The sequence below is a fragment of the Pezoporus occidentalis genome, unplaced genomic scaffold (genome assembly GCF_034315485.1).
Source record: "Pezoporus occidentalis ecotype Australia unplaced genomic scaffold, CSIRO_AGI_Poc_V1 ctg39, whole genome shotgun sequence".
Classification (NCBI taxonomy): domain Eukaryota; kingdom Metazoa; phylum Chordata; class Aves; order Psittaciformes; family Psittacidae; genus Pezoporus; species Pezoporus occidentalis.
Window position 1 is genome coordinate 150337 of NW_026915713.1, and position 20928 is coordinate 171264.

The 20928-nt window shown below is 36.7% G+C and overlaps 1 protein-coding gene across 6 annotated transcripts in view; it reads right to left on the reverse strand.

The window, feature by feature from the left end:
- Positions 1-20928, reverse strand: part of LAMA2 (laminin subunit alpha 2) — a 370092-nt gene that overhangs the window by 136050 nt on the left and 213114 nt on the right. For all 6 annotated transcript variants that reach the window (XM_062632338.1, XM_062632337.1, XM_062632336.1 and 3 more), the window contains exons 17-19: positions 15164-15291; positions 9496-9582; positions 3121-3332 (exon numbers count right to left, since the gene is read on the reverse strand). In XM_062632338.1, coding sequence (XP_062488322.1) covers positions 3121-3332; positions 9496-9582; positions 15164-15291 — 427 coding nt within the window. The remainder of the gene's footprint in view (positions 1-3120; positions 3333-9495; positions 9583-15163; positions 15292-20928) is intronic.

Here is a 20928-nt window from a genome sequence, read left to right on the forward strand (position 1 = left end):
GCTAATTTACAATTTTTAATTTTAAATTGAAAAGCTTTTTTTTGTTTGTTTGTTTTTCTCCCCATTTTGAGGTATTATGCAAAAGTTCCTTTTTTTTTTTTTTTTTTAAGCAAAAGTGACATCATGGCTTGCCAGTCTGTTCACGGCATTATTTCTCCAGTGTCTGCAAAGATGTCTTGTATTCTGAAAAAGTAACAAAAATATATTGGACTCTCAGCCTGGTAACACCTTCAGAGGTTTTGATCTCTTTCTGCTTTGCAGTATATTTTAAAAATGTTTACATTTAATGTTTACATGTTTAATGTAAACATTTTTAAACACTTTTGCTATAATTAACATCACTTCTCTTTTCCTTTTACTCTCACTTTCCAACACTGAATCTATAATGTACCTCTTTCATCCTGTATACAGCCTTCCTTACCATAATATTCATATCAACACTTCAAACTGTACACAGTGATGAGTATCACATATATGTCTTAAGTATTTTTCTAATTAAAATGGTCAGCAGTGAAAGATGATGAGAAACCTCAGACTCAGCAAACTACAATTCTCAGTATTTCACCAAATATTTTGCCAGACCTCAAAAAACAAAGTCCGTCTTATTTGAACCATTTTGCTTATCAGGCATATGACACCACAAAAATAAAAAAGAAAATTTACACTGATTTCATAAGCAGGTGAGTTTGTCCTATTTATATTACTGCAAATTGCATACCATGTATTCTTAACTCAGCCACAGATGACTGAGTGCAATTACAGTAGTTAGAAAAATTTGGAAGTCAAGACTTTGCCTGTTTTCTTTTGCTCTGGCAGTATGTACATAGAGTAGAAACATACTGTCAGTGCTATTCACCTAATGAACTGTTACTCAATCTGATAAATTATATGTATCTCACCTAAAGCCTTCCATTTGTTCACATCTACTGGGAAAATTAGCTATTGTCCAAGTCTCTAAATGGCTGCTATAATAAAACACTGCCTGTCAGAGAAATTTGTCTTATTTCTCTTGACCCTTCATTGTCTCTACATTTGTATAAATATTTATAAGTATGTATTTATAATCAGCCTACACACTTACTCTCCTCCAATAGTAGTACCTTATGCACAGGCACATGGGCACATTTGAGTATTTGCTTTAATTCATCTCATGTCACTTAGCTCCATTACCATCAGCAGAACCTCCAGGTATTTGCTGCAGCATACTGTGCTATTTTGCAACAAAAACAACCTACTAGAATCAAATCAAATAAGCCCAGGATATTTGCTTGTTGTTCTTAGATTTATGATTTTGTAGAGATACACCAAAATATTCAGAAACACTATAGTGACATGAAGTTGTACTGTCATTTGAAATAGTTACTGCACTGACAAGAGCACTCTAGTGAGAAAGAGCAAGAAACATTTCAAGCAATAATTTAAAAGCAAAATTTATGCTTTGCAATACTCCTGGATTTGGCTTTTTAATAAGGAATGAAATTTAAAACAACAAAGTGAAGGCACAGTCCCTCTGATACTGTAGCTGCAGGGCAAACTTCATGGAAGTCTGCAAAGGAAATCATATGCAAAAAAGAAAACCCACATGAAAGCCAGAGAGTAGATGAATACAAGGTAATGGTGAGCACAAGGCTATGAATACCTTAGGGGGCTCTCCTTGTCAGTGATATTAACAATAAAAGCAAAGCTTGTAAGTCTACATTAAATATGTACTTATTTTAATACTTTTTTTAATTGTATGTTCTCTGAACTTTTGTCATACTACATCTCTTTCTCATGCAGTAGCTGCCACTACTGTAGAAATGTTCAAATCAACAGTCCTATCAATGTCTCAGGCATGGAGACAAGCTACCGGAATTTTTGAAATACACTTCTTTTTAAATCACATCACACACTCAACACTCTAACTTGTATGACATCATTCATACCAAACTGTTAATTTGTGCAGGGAATATATGCAATTATCCAACTTTTATGCAGCATTTTCCAGTACAGAAAGCATTTACACAGGTATATGTCTGCATCGTTATTTATGACTTATATCAGGTTTATTAGCCTTAGATGAGAAACCTGTCAATGTTCTGCAACTCACAGTCTTAGGCAGTCCAACAGAACTTAGTATTTTCACTGTCAAAATGCAAGCCACTAACAGAATTAACCCTGGAAATGGATATCAGTGGCTCAGACTTTTGTGCATGCAATACAAGTGCTTGCAATACTGCAGCAGTTTCCTGTGTTCCTGCACACGCAGCAGTAAGACAATGGCCCAGCTCTTTTACTTTAATAATTTTATCCTGATATAACACCTTTGTATTCAGTGGAGTTGCTCTGCCTAATAGCTGCGTTCTGATTTATGCCAGCAATGGCTCAGAGAGAGCCACTGACTCCTACAGAAGCAAAAGCTCCTGTTCCTATCAAATCTTCCATCTGTTCTCAATGATTTTTTTGCAAGGGAAGTATGAGCTGGGGCTGATACTTAAACAACATACCACCACTCTGCCGAGAAGTGGTAGCTTGCTGCACTGCTGGGTATCTTCCTTCAGAGCACCTTGGAAAAACTGGCAGCAGATTCCTGCTCTCTGCTTTGCAGGGAGTAGGAGAATCTTGCCCTGCAAGAGGCAGCAGCTCCCAACACTTATTGAGGTTATGTAGGCAGAAGGGAGGTCACAAATGCTGACAGAGTTGGGCCCCTCAGTAACTGAAGTATCACTCCCTCCTTTCAGCACCCATCTCACTACTTAATGGGATTTTCCTGGATGGCTTACGGCATTTATAGTGTGGTGTTTAAAGTGAATCGTTTTCATTTATTTGTATTCATTTTTGTAGATCTGACATTTACTATAACCTTTTGCATTCACGCAATGCTCTACTCTCCCAGGTTTTTTCCATGTCTGCTTCATTACTGCTTCAACTACAGCAGGAAGTTTTTTAATAGGTTCTTCTTTCTATTTACTTTGAAGCCTCCCTTTCCAGATGCAGATGCAAGTAAAACACTATTATTATTAGAGGTGTAAGTATACTGTATCATTCTCCGACTCACACAGACAGAGGCAGTCTTCCTCTCAGGAACATGGTTATAGGATAGATCAATACTGTCAGGAGTAGTAAAAGATCATTACTTACGTTGACAGTTCGTTTCATCAAGAGCATCGCCAAAATATCCATCAGCACACCTTTCACAATATTGGCCTGTTGTACCTGGCTTACATATCAGGCAAGCACCAGACAAGCTGTCACAGCTGCCAGGAACGGAGAAATCAAGGTTGCCATTACACTGGCACGCCTGGCATGATCCCCCTGGTACTAGTGGTTGTCCAAAATAACCTTCTGCACACCTACGGTAAAAGACATTGCCAGTTAGGACCCTTAAATAATCCTCTTATTAGAAATATTTAAATTTGTTGCCTCACTAATCACTAAAAATAATTTGATCTTCTTTCAAGTATTTCTTAAGTGTCTTTTTCTCCCTCCTTCCCATTTTTAACGACACTGTAGATACAATACCAGCTGAAATCCTGCCAGTTCTGCTAGTAATTAGATTTCAGTGGGAGAAAAATCTTGTCACTGGCACTGAAGGTGAGACAAAGCACAGTAAAAAATCTGTCTGTTGGCACACTAGAGGAGGGGGATTGGATTAGATGACTTCAAAGGTCCCTTCCAAACCAAAGTATTCTATGATTCTATGTTAGATTGGGTTCATATTTCGGTACATCCTGCCTAGATGTTCTGTGCTCATTTACCAGCAAGCTTGATGATTTTTTTATCCCTCTGCCCCATTTAGTTTAGAAAACCAGGCTTAGAAAGCAGTGCAGACATAAATTTGTTCAGTTAACAAGATCCTCCTCAACTTGGCCTTCCACTGATCTACTGCATGGTCAGAGTTGTTTAATTAATGGACTGTTAATTTCTGTGTATAGGCAAGTTACAAAAATATCGCTCATTATTACATGCACTATGTTGGTGTGGACCATACCTTTCATATTTTAACAGAGATGGTTAATAATATCACCTTCTTTTCCATCTTACCCATCAGCAATTTCCTGAGAGTACTATGTAAAACAGGTTAGTGAATCTGACCTGAGTGTATATTTAATGCAAATTTCTACTCATCTCACAGCCTATATTGTATTTATATTCTGGTTTGCTTTCTCTTTCCATTATGTTTTCTCGTACTTCACAGAAAGAGCAACTTGTAAAGAGTGAAGAAAAAGAAGAAAAATTGTTCAGTTCCAGCTAATGAAGTTATTCATGTGCAATGAAATCTAATTAGCGTAAAGAAAACAGAAAACACATAAAACACGTTGCATAAATTGATGTTTCATACTATTTGAAAGTTGGTTTGAATGCAGTTCTTATGTACATCGATAACCTCTCTGATTTGTAATACTAATGGACAGTATGGTCAAGCAAGGATTTTGCATACCATCCTAATATGCAGAGGTCCACTATACTTTCATGCTTGTTCCTTTATGCTCATCAAGTTTATCCTTTTCCTTGCATCCAGAACAACTCATGAAACTTCCAACTGGATCCTCAACAAATCCATCTAAACATTTATTAAGTATTATTCAGTATCATTAGCAATGATTATGAAAATGGACAACTGCAACTAGGGAGGAAATTAGAGTTGAATCTCAGTTTTTTGTAGTAAGATATCACACAAAGCAGGATTTTTTTCCATTCTCTAAAACCACCCACAATGCAGACCATAGATGAATAATCCATATAAATAGTCCAGTGGTTTGGGTGCATCTAAGCACTCAAGGACATGAGTAAAATATTCACAATCTAGCCCACTGTGCTTTACTCCTTTAGCATAGCCTTCTCTCACAATTACCTCTCATAGCAACAATACATCAAAGCCTTGTCATTAGAATAAGTCAGGCATTTTATTTTCAGAACCTGTCACAAATGTAGCCTCCTTGTATTCCCTGCAAGGAAAGGCACTTTTTTTTTTTGTTTTCTTATATACAATATATATCAGCAACCACAAATACTGATTTTAAGCTTACTTTCGCCAAAAAAATTGGCTTTTCTTCAGTGATGATATCTCAGTTTCAAAGGTCAGGAATGTCTCTTTAACACATGTAACAATTAATAGTCATGTTTGATCAGAGCCAAAGAATAACTGGATAATTTACGCAGTTATTTTATTTTACCTAAAAAAGATGCTGTCTGAAGTTCACCCACGCTTTACTGAGATCTTTCTTACTATTACTGTCATAAATCTGTATCTTTTGGTACTACAAATCTATTTGACTTCACTTAATGTGTATTAATTTTCCTCTTTCACTTTCATTTAAGGGTTAGCTCTGTATCTCATGGTATTTGCAGAAACTTAACGAGCAGTTCACGGAAAAACATACTCTGGTGATTTGTGAGAAATGTACTGCTAATCACTTCCTTCTATTACTAGCAGGAGACCTCCATAACTCTTTGCATCCTCATAAATTTAGACTTTGCTAATTAAAATTAGCAAAGCCCACTACCATCATTTAGCTATGTTCTACTTATACACATACATAATCTTGAATCCAGATTCAAGCTGATCCTGAAAGCAGAGTTAAACCAGTTAAACTTAAAAGAAAACTACATGCATGTAACTATGTGTAGATTCTTCCATTTTTTTCTTCCACTTTTCCTGAAGTTGCAGGGGAAGATTAAAAAATCCACTTCCCCTAATTCCATCTTTATTCCCTTAAAGGCATTTCTACTTCAGTTACTCAGATTCAAAGCATTACATGTTTAGAAAGGTTAATTTAAAAAAATAAAAAAAAAAAAATCAAAAAAATCAAATGAAACCAAAACAACCCAAACAATAATTTATGTGGTACAGAAAATTACATCTATGTATTAATGTGAAATATGTATCTAAATAAATAACTGCTAAGTGCAATGGAACACCACTGAGATTAAAAAAATAAAGAAAAAAAGGAGGAAAAGCAGTGAACAAAGATTGTTTCCATATTTTTCTTTCTTCTGTGCTCACCTTTAGCCTCAAATGCAGGTATGTCTGTGACTGACACTTTTTATTTGCCATAACTGGTGACAAATACAGGCCACTATATAAATGTATATGTACATGTACTGGGCCTGGCTGTGATGGAGTTAATATTCCTTAGAGCAGCCTGTGTGGTGCTGCTTATACATACATAAATGCACACAAACACAGGTCTATTTTATACATTTCTTTATATTTACTGAAAAAAACCCCAAACCAAAAACTCTTGAGACAGAGTTAATTTAGGCTGCAAATCCAAACACTTTAATACCTGGAAATTTTTACAGTTACTTTTAAACATACGTGCGTTCAACCTGTGCACAAAATTGGGCAAAAGCTGTGTGGAGAAATGGCTTGTGAACACACAGTTAAAAATCTTAACTCAGGTGCATGGCACAGATGTTATTCTTGTATGACCAACTATAAATCTTGCATTTTCTAGTGTCAGAGTGCAAGCTGTAAACAATCCTGCATAAAACACTTGTACCAGCTCTCCTGAATGTTTGACCCTTTTCCCATCATCACTGAAATACAGACTTGTACTTCTGGCAATAATGAAAGAATTATATTAGCTAGGAAGAGCAGCAGGTTAAAGCCAAAGGCCCCACAAGGGCCTGTGGCTGGTGGAACTCTGAGCTAGATCTGAAGAATGGGGAGTGGGAGAGGAAGGAAGGACATAACCGAGCGCATCCCTTTCCCCACACTGAAGTTACACTGACCTCTCATCTCTCCTTCTAGGAGGAAAAGGTTACTGGAACCATAGTCATAAATAAAGGAGTGCTTCTGAAGAAGCAAGTCTCTCACACAGTTTTTATTTTCTTCCCTAAAACTCTGTTCTCCAACCTATATCAAGACTATGTAGTTGGAAAATGTGTATTATCATTCTGTAAATGTGGTGAGCTCAAGATTTTTGACATTTTCATACACCCTTTCTATGGAGTTAGGAGAGTGTCTGTCCTACTTCATAACACGTGGGAAAACAAGTAAAGGAAGAACATAATTCTAATTTACCATGGAAAAGGATTAAATGGGGAAGCTGGGCTTGATATGTGCTACCACTCAGCACAGTGTATATCTGCAATTACTTTGATGGTGTTATGAGCTGGACCCCTCAGAACACTGAGCAATTTTGGCAACATTTTCCTGAAAACTTCAAGTGAGAGAAGTAGAAATTTTTTTTGACATTTTACAACTCAGATGTGTATATGTATGTATCTCCTTAGGGGCCAGACAATTTTGGAGGCCAAATAAGTACAGTACTGCATATGCTCACTTCATCATACTTAGTATGTCATGATAACGTGGTTAATGAATTGTGTGGCTTAGATACTTGTCAATGCAGTTGCTAAAATGAAAGGGAACTTCAGGTAAACTCTTTTAGCAGTTATACAATGACTATTAATAGCAAAAGCAACATGCTTCCTCCTGTTCATTATTATTGACAGCTGTGGGTATTTCCAAGCAACTTGCTACAATTAAAAGCAAATAGTTCCATGGGCATTGGAATTAATGGCCTAATTTCCAATAGATTTATATCTCATTGTTACAAGGCTAAGGGCTGATTATTTGCTGCAGGATGTTGCTATTCAGCAGGGAGTAATCCCTCAGGCAACTGCAGTGCTTTTTCCTTGCCCTGTGAAAGTTTTCTTATGGACAGATCATTTAATAATCTCTCTCATTCTCTCTCTCTCTCATGTATTCTCTGCTGTTTAATCAGGTGTGAGTACACACAGTATTCTCCCCCTTAGCTATGAGGTGTCCTGATTTATTAACCTCTATTGAGCCACTTCTCTTTAATAAAACCTTCAGGAACAATTACCTTTGAGACCTCCTACCCTTCTGTTAAATTTGGTTGAAACTGACCTAGAAATTCAAATATCTTTGCAGGCAGACAGACATGCACAAAAAGATCACACTAGCCTTATTTCCTTAGGAAATCAGGCTAAAATCTAAGCCTGACATTTATTCAGATTCTGTCCTACTGGATCTACAGCCTGTGCTCCACTCAGAAATAGCACTTGTTGCTAATGGAAGCTGTCAATGACCTAACATTGACAAACTGCCACCAAAGTGCTCTTGATGTGATTTATTCCTTCCATCATTAACTTCACAGCCCACTAGCTGAATGGAAGTGATGACTTCCAAGACAGGAAAAGACAGGCAGAAATAGCACGCAGCAGGGCAGACTCAGCAATGATGGGTAGAAACAGGTGACAGTCTGCACTCTTACTTTAGGACAGATATATCACAACAGGGGGTTTAAAAGGAAGTAGCTGTAAATGTAAATTGGAAAGGCAAGCCTAGAGGGCCATTCACAGCATATGGACAGATTCCTGCTTTTCTGGTTGGTTCTTCCTTGATTCTTGCTTTTCCTCATCCCGGCCTGAATATTGTAAGTTTTCATTCAGAAGCCTTACTCTTTTTTTTTAGAGTTTACAATGGAAAATGCTGCAAGCAGCTCATGGAAGTGCCAAATGGCAAAAGCCTCCTAAGAAACAAAAGTGCCATGTTTTCATGGCCTTTCATGGGGTAAATAATTGTAGCCAGATGTTAGTTATCAGGCTTCTCCAGTCCCTCTTACAAAGGTGTCATTTTCAGGGTTACAGGTGACTGGGATCACGGAACTAAAGCCAATGCTGATTCATCACAACATCCAAACAAGTAGGAGAGGCACCCTGGCACACTAACTACTCCTGAAAGCTGTTCCATCCATGTGAAATCCCAAGGGACCAAAGGTGGACAGGCACAGTGATGATATCCCCTGTCTATGCACTCTCACTTGCTGTGGAAGTGGATTTGTGGGAGCTTAGCACCAACACTCACACTAGCCTTCTGTTTCATTTGAATTTTTCATACAGAATAACAGGATATAAGAAGGGGGAGAACTTTCTCACTACTAACATGCCACTCAGACTTGTCACAGCCAAAGACAAATTTTATTTGTCTTTTGTATAGGTATTAATAACTGTAAGAAATATATATTGAGCTTTTCTATGTATTTGACAAAAATTATCTCCTTTGTCATTAAAACCTAGCTTGTTCTACTTGCTAAATAAAGACTGCAATGGGAAACTAGAAGCAACGAAAATGTAAAATATTCTTCTTAAAAATAACTGAAATCAACAAATAACTTATTGGGAGAACTGTATTTTCACTGCATATTAACTTCTCTAAAAGAGACATCAGTAATTTATTGCATATTTGATTCACCATGCTCTAAACATTCAAACGGCAACAGAGACAAAGTAATCATAAAAATGTCAGGAGAGTGCCAGAAAAGCTAGAGGAATCATTTTTAAAAAAGTCTTCTAATCAAATGACACTTGGAAGCTTTGTACTTTACCATAAAGTAACAAAACAAGCACTGGAACTATACAAAAGAAGGGACGTAATATCAGAGGAGGATGCACAGGAAGTAATAAAAAGGTAGAGCAGTTCCATGTGATCAACAGTTTTAATTCAGATCTCATATGGTTAAAAGCACGGTGCTTGCTTACCTTTCACAGCGTGGTCCCACATACCCAGTTGGGCATTCATCACATATTAATCCACGACTTCGGTCAAAATGGCATGTCGGGCTAAAGCTGTGTTGTTGATATTGGGTAAGAAGAGGGACAAAGAGGAAGCATAAAGAAAAGATGGTTAGCAGCATAGCTCTTTTCCTACTTCAGAGATCACTAATTTGCAAAACATTGCCCAGGCAAAATGATTCTGGTCTAGAACATGTGGTTTAAGTTTCACTCCAGCAAATTGAATTTGGAATGACTCTGCTATTTCTGTGACACTGAATATAGAGTAACGGATGGCAGCATCCCAATAGCCTGTTATTATGGGACTTGAGCCTGCCACCACGTGCTCTGGATACCATTAGAAAGGCAGGAATGTACAGCAGTTTGTTTGTGCCCCTGAGGGCCTGGCAAAACAAGCTATGCCATAATGCAGCCTCTATATAAATCTTTCTGAAGGACAACTGATTTGAAAGCTCAGTTAACTTTGTGTATAATCAGCTGTGAAACAAGCCAGTGAACAAGAAAGAGGATGGGTGAAAAGGGAAATATCTGGTGGCGCTTCCCAGGGAGTGCATTTGAGTAAATTGAGTGCCACTGACCTCAAGCAACACGCCACACAGGCATGCTGAAGTTTAAGAATAGCTTGCAATGTAGAAAGGTTTACCTCTTTGCTATGCTCTACTTATTTTTAGCTGTTGGTGGAGTTTTTTTTAAATATAAATAAGGATACAATAGGCATTTACAAGCTCCACCTCCATGTCTACATTTACCTCTGAACTGTTTAGCACTTTGCTTTCCATATTCTTTCTCCCTTAACACACTTTTGTGAGGAAATCTCCTGACACTCTAAAAGATACCTCACAGAGAAGAGCCAACCTGTTGTTCTGTCATTCTGGAATGATTTTTAGAGAAAGAGACATATGAGCACCTTTATAGGGTCTCATCAAATAGTGGTAATCAATTCTGTTCAGCCAAATAGGGAAAAAGAGAAGAGAAGAGAAGAAAAAAAAAAAAAACACATAACGGGCCCAGGTGCATAGTACCTATCTGAAAAGACGACACTACACTTACCTTTTGTAAACCAGGAAAACAGAAGTTGAGAGGGAATATAACTGCTCTAACAAAGATCAGAAGGAAGATACGTTAAAGGTAAAAGTTCAGACAACAGTAATGACAAATTGACATAATCTGATCATGGATAAACTAAAGCAGGATATAGGACGAAAGTTGCTGGAAAAGAGGAGGCACAGGGAAGACAGAAAAACCTTACTAGTATCATGTAACCTGATTACCTGCTGGTGATTGAACTCCACTTTCAAGAGTCATCGTTCTAATGATCTGACGTCAGTTACTCTTTATACTGTTTGTTATAGACTATTTCCATTTAAAAATACCATGCCTGTCATGGGGCAAGTTATCCCACAGACAGGAGATCAGTAAGAAAAACGTGGGAGGGTCAGGTCCAGTAAACTTCGACAGGTACTGGGATTTTCCTCTACCCCATGAGGATTATGTTATTGTTATTTTGCAATGCTGTTCAATTAAGAATATATTCACAAATGCACGAAGAGCCAGTTGAAGAAACAATAATTGTTTGTTATATTTTTAAATGGCAATGCAAGTAATTTTCTACTGAGGCACAGGTTATCATTGAATCTAATCAGCAGCACCTGACTTCAGGTAAGATCCTGGTTGTCACTTTCAACCTCACTCTTTCTAAAAGCTTCATGGGAAACTGGGGAGACGTTATCACAGCTCATAATAGCATTGCACAAGATAGACTGTACCACAGTTCAGTCAAGAGCTCTGAATTCAACTGCATAAATTTTAAATACAATAATAATATTTAATATTACTAGGAAATAATAATGAATAGCAGAATTTCCATGTTTTAAGGATTGTGCTCAGACCTAGCATCCTTTGATTCTTTCTCTGACTTAACAGTCAGTCCACATATCAGTAAACATTAATACATTGAGGAATTCCCATCTACATATTATAAAGGTTATACATCATAGCAGGGTGAGGGGAATTTATCTTCCTGATTATTTAGAATCTCATTACTCACTAGTGGTAAATATCAATGAACAATATGTATTGATCTGCCAAAGCAAGCTTCAAAAAAATCTTAGTCCCTTTTGATTCATAATCAGTCATTTCAGTTTTTACTGAAGGTAACAATATAACGTCACAACATTAAGACCAGTCAGACATGGAACAAGTATAAAGACACAAGTAAGGGTATATATGTAATAGGTCTATGTTGGGAGACAGGGCTTCCTGAAGGCTTACAACTCTGTTACAAAAGCCATCTCTTTGGAATAAATTTGTAATTTTATTTAATTTTCATAGGAAGCAACAAAAATCTAAGACCATCCCAAATTCCCAGTTCACATGTTACGAGTTTACTTGTGGCCTTCCCAGGCTGAGCGAGTTATCTTCTAGCTCCCATTTCCAGTGATAAAACATCCCTGTCAGGGTCCTCATCATCCATATTAAATTTATTGCCACACCTCCCCTATGAAGACAGGCTGAGAAAGTTGGGGCTGTTCATCCTGGAGAAGAGAAGGCTGCGTGGAGACCTCATAGCAGCCTTCCAGTATCTGAAGGGGGCCTATAGGGATGCTGGAGAGGGACTCTTCATTAGGGACTGTACTGACAGGACAAGGGGTAATGGGTTAAAACTTAAACAGGGGAAGTTTAGATTGGATGTAAGGAGGAAATTCTTTCCTGTAAGGGTGGTGAGGCACTGGAATGGGTTGCCCAGGGAGGTTGTGAATGCTTCATCCCTGGCAGTGCTCAAGACCAGGTTGGACGAGGCCTTGGGTGAGATGGTTTAGTGTGTGGTGTCCCTGCCCATGGCAGGGGGGTTGGAACTTGATGATCTTAAGGTCCTTTCCAACCCTAACTATTCTATGATTCTCTGATTCTATGAAAAGCAGTAATTATCCCAGCCATCTACATTTGGTAGAAAGTATTATATAATAGTATCTCTGATAATTTCGGGGGGGGGGGGGGAACAGTTTATTTGAAACTCCTTAAAGACTAAGATGTTAGAATAGTTTGTAAGAGTTAATGAGAAGAGGTAAGATGAAGAATTGCATTACATATGCCATTTGTAATATGGATATTGATCTAATTTGCATTATATAAGTGAAAATATGGAGATACATGAAAAATGAGGAAAATATAGCCCAGGATCCAGAAAACAAGCTTAGACAGTTTTAGTTCCCTGATTTTTCCAAGCATTCTTTTCTGACATATGGCAAGCCACTTATCACTGTTGTGCTTCAGAAGCAGTTTTACGATTTGCTTCAATGACTGTATATGGAAACTGCTGCCATTAGAAAATAGGAGAGGGAATGAAAAGCAGTTAAATCAGCTTAAGTTAACTACACCACACCACCATCACCACCATGTTTCTAAAACGGTTAGAATAGTTCTCCATCTTATGTGGCACTGCAAAGAAAAAGACTCAGATGCTGTGAAAACAGTGACGGCAACCATTATAAGCATCAGAAAGAAATGACACTGCTGTAAAAGACAAAACAAATTTAACAGAAATGTATCTCAGAGGCTCATTACGAGGACAATATTCTCCATGTACCAGGAACTTAGTATTAAGCTTGATACCTACAGATGTCTTCTCACACCATGTTAGGAATTGTATATTAAAGGAATTGAAATCTATAGACAGCTAGTAATAATTATCTGTACATAAATCAGTCACTTGTTAGGTTATTCTGCAATAACATGACATATACTACATCTGTATTGCATAGCTGTATTTTTAAAGAAAACTAAATATTAAAAAGAGGGCTCTCTTTTTTAACTTCAGAAAAAAGGAAAGTAAAGCAGACAGAACTCTAATGAATATGTAATAAAAAACCTAAATTCAGTCTATTTGACTTGTTTGTTACGCATCTGCACAAGAAATAAATGTGACTGTTTTTCCAGTTTTGTCAGTACAGTGTTCTCAAATAAGAGAAAGTTAATTAATTAACTGTGCAAGGAAGTACTAAGTATGTGAAAGCAATGAGGATAAGCAGAGGAAACATGCCTAAGCAGGAGATATAATAAACCCATGTATATCTAATAAAAACAACTGAAGAGCTGTGCTAGCAGGAAGGCAAGCTCACATTCTACAATCCACTGGAATTTCTGCTGATAAATGCTTAAATGATTCTTACCTAGATCAGTGCAATTTTAAAATGACACTGCCACTATTCACTGTTCAGGCAACAGCATTTGCCTGAACTACTTAAAAGCAGAATCTGGTTCACCTATGCCTTACTGGCACACTGCCACTCAGATTATGCTCTCTTCTTTACTTGCATGTTGCAGAGCCCCCTCTCAGAGCCCTGTAAACCTTACGAAATGCTCTTTATACTCTTAAATAGTAAAGTACATTTCATAGATAAAATCTGTTTCAAGGAAAAATGGGCCAAAATAGAAGACGCAAAGCTAAAGAGAGAGAAAAAAAATTACTCCAGTGCCTTTGTCAGCTCCTATAGCAACCTAAGCTTAAAGCTTTAAAGCTGTGTGAAGAGCTTGGAATAAGGCAGCCTCTGTGAGTAGATTACAGTCTTTCAGTACAATCCTACAATCCTTCTGAAATGCTTATATGGACTAATGATAATTCTTTTCCGAAGGGAACCACATCCAATTTGTGTTGGAATTTGGGCAAACATTATTTATCACTGCAAACATATCAGACACATACTGAACAGTTCCTGATCTTCCTGAGCTATTATTGCATGTGTTGCACCACACCACCTCTTCTGCGTAACCTGGACATGTGCTACTTGCACCAGGGCTCCTTTGCTCTAAATCCACGCTGGATGTCACAAACCAAATGAGCTAATTTGAACTGATACTTGTAAATTCCATTATTTTTATATGCATAAGAAAAGATTACCAAACAAGATTCAGAACGATTTTCTTCAACTACATCATGTAAAATGATTTTAATATTGTTATTTTCCAAGTCATAACTGAGATAAAGCAAATGAAAAAATACTCAAGCTATTCCGTCTATTAATTATGGGTAGCAAGTAGCACATAAAAGCTTTCATAATGAAGGAAACTTTTGTTCTTAGAGTTTTGATTAATTTATCACCATTCTTTTTATTTAAAAAAACAAATTCATAGTGATTTTTCCAAGATATGCTGAGAAAATATGTTCACTTGCAAGATCTAAGGCTGAATTCAGACTCCAAATAAATCAAATGAAGGTTGACCAGAAGAAAAGGAAAATTAAATCAGAAGAAATCACTATTTTATTTGATCAACATGAACTGATTTTAAATTCAATTATTAAAAAAATCTGACTTGTCGAATTTGTAAACTTAGCTTTAAAACTAGAAGACTCTTAAGGAGAACAGAAAAACGAACACTAGTTTTTGATTCAAAGAGCAGTCATCCAAAATCTGTTGTTCTTTCTAGCCTAGTCTCACCCAGTCTTTTTCTTGACCTTTGCCTCTCTGGGAAGCTAAGTGCTCTTTGTGATTATATAAAAACCCAGAAGTTTACATTGCAGGACATATTATTGAATAAAACAAAAAATAATCTTAAGTGTACATGCAGAAGTATAAATTAAAAAGGTATGCAACTTAATAAGTAAAAAAGTGTAATACACAATAAAGATGCATCTTACTTGTTGGAAGGTATATTTAGGGGGCAAGCACACAACAGACAATCTTCAGCTGTCCCTTTAGTAGGATCACCATAGAAGCCAGGAAGACATCTATCACAATATGAACCACCTGTGTTGTGTTTGCAGTCCTAAACATAAAATGAAAAGCACAAATTCGCGATTAGAGAACTTATATATGGAAAAATCCTTAAAGGTCATTCACCTATCCATCCTCTCAAGAGGATTGTGAGAGGTCTGCAACATATATTCTAACCTTCTGCTGCTGTTTGAGAAAGTTTTAGAGGTTAGCTTCCACAAAGAATACTTCGTATGCATCAGGTATTTTGTGGGGTTTTAGATAATTGCTCTTTATGTAAAACACAAAGAATATTTAACTGCAGACCTTTATCTTTCCACCATACAACAGTTGCACTATTGCTTTAGCTAGCTTAAAGTAAACCAGCCTTCAGAGCAGCACAAACCAGGTTTAGTATTGAAGTCTTACAAGAGGCCATATTTTGTGACAGTTTTCAGATGTTTCTCCCAGAAATACAGCCCAGACTATGTAATTTATAAAAAATAGATTATTACCTTTCACATCAAAGTGCTTCAGCTCATTTTACTAGGTATATGGCTAGAAGTATACTAAATATGTTTGTGAACACAGCAAAGCCTGAATTACTTAATGCATGTTTCTAGAATACCATCCATGCTCTATGTTATGAGTAGAAACAAGGATGAGGATACTGTATATAGGGCCCTATCCAGCAATTTATGTTCCTCCACGTGACCAGCTTTCATAATACAAGAGACAGTTTACCTTAGCATATGAAACATCCAACATAAAACCAGCAGCACTAGATCTCCATATTTGTATATAACCTTTGGCTAATCTCAAATTCAGTGATCTTTTGGAAAAATGGAAATTGGTCCTCTGAGAATAGTTTTCCCATGGTAACATGCAAGAACCAAGCTTTAAAGACTCATTACCCCTTCTACTCTTCTTTCCCCCTCACTATATAAGATCTAGAAATTCTAACTAATTTGGCAGGATCTATGATAGGATCAGCAAATTAGTTTTCTAGCTTAAACTCTTTCCTCATTTTTACCACATTTTGGCACACCACGCTATTCTTTTCACTGTTATTTGCCACAAGATACCCAAGTGTAGCACTTTTACAGCGTAAAAACAGAAAAAAGCAGGAGAAATCAAATTGATGTGTTTGGGTATATATTGAAAACATACATGGCAACTTGAAAAGGCCACAATGTAAACCAGGAGGGAGATTTTATTTCGTGGGGTGTGTTCTGACCTGATTTAGACAATGGGCCAGATCAAATCTAGAATCTGTTTCACCCAAGCTGCTGCATAAGAATTCTTGAGGGTTCTGTGGATTTTTGTTTTGTTTTGGTTTGGTTTTTTTTTTTAAGGTGTAGGTATTTCCAAACTTATATTTTAACTTTAAATATTTTTAAGAACACTTAAAAATTGTTTTCCCATTTTAATAAGTCATGCATTTGGTACTATGTTTAACAGACTTACAGACTGAGAGACATAATGTATCCTTACTAAGGATAAAGAAAATTGCACTATTCTAAGGAACACTGATTTCTTCCTCATGACTTTCCAGGATTGCAATGATTTGTGTAACATTTTTTTTTGCCTTCTGCTTTGCATAGCCAGTACCATACATTTGGGCAGCTGAAGAAACACCTGAACATGGTCCAGCGTGTGGTGTCCCTGTCCATGGCAGGGGGGTTGGAACTAGATGATCTTAAGGTCCTTTCCAACCCTAACTATTCTATCTTTCTATGAATACCCTTCTCAGTCAAAAGGCCCATGTCTCCTGAAATGCCATTTGCTGTTTTAAAGGGTGCATTCCTATTGCTTTTGTATAAAATCAGCATATCTTTGAAATGAAAGTATTAGTCACAATATAATATTTTCACCTATTTGATAGATTGTGAGCTAATACCAACTATTGAGACTAAGTCAAATAAAATTATGGCTTTAGAACCATCAGCTGGTTTAAATTCTACTTCATTAAGTCACTTAAGTTCGTTTGGTTGTTACTTCAAGTGCTGTCAGTCAACAAGCATCTACTGGTCATACTGAAAAAGTAGCTGGGAACACAAAGATACGCTTTTGAAAGATGTAACAAAAATAACTTAAGTGTTTCAAAAGAAAGATCTTTTGCAATGCAACTTTTTTTAAGGCATCATGTCAAATTATTTGTACTTTTTCTGAAAAATAATGGATTCTCCTTTTGTGTGGAGTTTAGCTTTAAATAAGCGCAGACATACCTTAATGTTTTTGAAGAATATGAACAGCTTATATGTCAAGGATGTTATTAAAGTGAGAGGAGATAACATACTATTTTAAAACCATGCATCTCTTACAGAGTGGTATTTGTAACTTCTGCTTTTTTTAAAGTAAAAACTCCAAAACCTTCAATTTTGTAGAAAAATTCATATTACAAAGAGCTGACCTTTTCTTTGATGAATTAGTTTCTGAAACTCTAACATCAGTCATTTCTATGTACTGTGTCTAATTCTCCTCAATCCAGATCTCTGTATCAGTTTACTCACCATGAATCAATAAATTTAAAACCAAAAAAGAACCCCATACGTATCAAAATCTGAGCACGTGTTGCACTGTGTATATGTTAGACTTTAACTGAGAAATTATTATCTTGTATGGTCCTATACTGTTCTCCCTGAGCCAGGCTGGATTTTGCAGGACAAAGAACATGGACTATGTAGTACGTACATGTGACATAATTTGCCTGTTGTGCTCAGTGGTGCATTAAACTTTGTGCTAATTTGCCAAATTTACAGATCACTGTAATTACTGAAGTAGATGAGTTATTAGCTTTTATAAAGACATTATCAGTACTCATGAAAAAACTGTGTTTTCTTTATATCAATTGGTTGGATCTAATTTTTAAAATTGCCAACTATACAGCAAAGTTTTGAGCATTCTCTAGTTTGAGTAATGTCTAATTACACTATGATTGTTTCCTAAAAACATGCTTAAGCCTATGAAGTTTTAATTTGATGTTTGTAGGATCAATTATTTTTTGTGTCATAAGTCTGGGTATAAAGATGATCATGATCAACTGTCCCTAACACGCTCAGTACATTATACAGGCTTTCTTTTTATTTCCTTCAAAATATATTTTGTTCCAACACAGTGATAGAATGGTTTTGGTAAAATCAATGCCCTGTTCCACAGATCCATAGGCTTTGTGGCCATGAACAATATGCTTTCAAGTTCCAGATACTGGATCTCAAACTATCTTGAATTCATCAATTTTCTGGACCTCTTTTATTTCCAAACACCATAAAACTTCTCTTAGGCAACCTCTGAGGAAGTAAAACCATGAAATTTATTTTTGACCAGAATTTTATGTACAACTCAAACCTTATTGCCCGAAGACTTTATTGCTGATGCCCCAGAGTGTGTTTTCCACCATTTTCCACTGAGTCAGCTCTCCCCCCAGGGGAAGAAACCAAATTAGCATCTTTATGCCCCGTATCAAGGAACCCTAAATTCACACTGAAAACAACTCCTGCTTAGCTGCATATGCAGTTGAGTGTATATGAATATGTAAAGGAACAGTATGAATAGAAGACTAGTGATTAAAATAAAACTTTAATCAGGGAGTACAACTGAGTCCAAGATATTGCATCGGGCACATTGCTGCCCTTTCTCAGGGTATCTGTCACAGAGACAAGCAGGGAAGCTACTCGTTTAAGCCAACTAAAGAAGGCAAAGGATAAGCCTAGGTGCCTATTTTAGTACACTCCCCAGTCACCTAGACCAGACAATGGTATTACAACTTTGGAAGCGTGAATATGTTCTTCTGGCGTTTTCAAACTACCATAATGTCAAGATTACATGAACAATTCCCTTTTCTGGTGTTACAAATGCAATCAAGATGTTGCAGAGGCTTCACATGCTTTTTTACCTGTGGTATAACCTATACTGCACTTAACTTAGGATCATTTTTTTTTTACTGTGTATATGTAGAGGGGTATATCGTGTATATGAAGAGGGGTGGAGACATTTTGTCCCTTCTGTAATGAACACCTTCTTACAAGGTTTAGATTTACCCAGCCTCCTAAAGCTACTCTAAAAACTTGTGTGTAACACTACAAAAGAGTATTTCTGAATGTTAGAACCTGACCTATGTACCAAAGCAGTTATGTATATCACAATGGTAATGAGAATGACGTATCATGCAGCTCTCTATATGGTTGCTGTGGGGATCAAAGGCCTTGCAGGTTAGTGCAAGATATGCAGTAAAATGAGCTTTTTATAGTGGCTTATATCGCAGCAGATGATGTGAGCTTTTATCATGAGTCAAAAACATATTGCAGCTGCTTTTCAACTACATTTCAAAGCTAAGGAAGAGCAAAAAGAAGTATCATATCAGTAAATTAGGTGCCTAAATTGTCTGTTGTATTACTGAAAAAACACCATGAATAATAATAAGGAGGCCAAAAGGCTGCGTAAACCTCAATAGAAAGACTGTCTTTGATGTGAAACATTTCTCTTTTTCAGCATTCAGACTTCTCTCTCTCTTTTACTTCAAAAGATTTATGATCCAAAGTGAATAGCAGCATTTAATAGCCTGCATAGGTACTAACTGATCTAACTTCACTTACAGTGTTTTCAAAGAAAGCTGCAAGAAAATCCAGAACTGATTTTAAGCTCCCTGAACGACTCTTCTTTATAGCATGCTCTAGTATAAGTTCAGACAGAGCTCATAAAATACAGAGTGCTTGATAGCGCATACAGATTCAAGTACATTTTCAACTGGTTATTTTCCACTTCCTTGTCAGCACTGTCACCTTTACACCAGCTGCCTTGAAACAACAGAAGGGGGAGCTCTACTGTCTCAGTCAGTAGTTCACATCAGCTGAAAAGTGCCGAAACACTACAATATGCAACTACCTGGCCTTTTTTCATACCCAGGCTGGTGCTACAGGCAAAAATGAAGGGAAACTTGTGAAAGGGCTAAAACTGCAAGACAAAGAACCAAGTAACTGCAGACCTCATATCTGGCTATGCACCCCTAAGCAAAATAGTCAATTGTTCTGATATACCTTAAACAGGATTCTCCCTTCCCTTTATTTTCTGTAATTGATTTTATCCCACCCTGATGTTATAGACATTATAGTTACAGGCTATGGTCGTTAATGTAGTAAATTTTATCTTTGTTGAGAAACACAAATCCATATTACCCTAGTGATAAACATTTTCATTGCATATAACGGAAAGATTCAAAACATGACTGCCATGTCAAACACATTTTTCATCCTAGGCAGTTCTTTCAGCCTTAGAGTATAATTAAATTTAGAATCATTTTAAGCTTCTATTCATGAAAAAGCAATTTGAAAAATTCACTGATCCACACATTAAGGATATCTTGTTTTGCACTGCATTGCAATTAAACATTTTCTATGGGCAAAACAGGAAGAAGAGTGATAATTATAAGTGCCAAATTATATTGAAAAAAGCCTGTGTTTTAATTTTGGATTTTTCCTAGCAGCTTAGGAAACAAGAGGAAACATTTAGAAACATGCACAATACAGAGTCTACTTGAAAATCTGCAGGGAAATGAGAGAATGATACCCCACTAAATTGGCACTAGCTTAAATTCTATTTCTGCAAGACTAATGAAATGAGACACGTTGTTTCAAGCTTCACGCCATGTCAGACAATATAAAACTAAAAATGCCCTTCAGTTAATCAGAGAATTCTACTTAGCATAATTTAC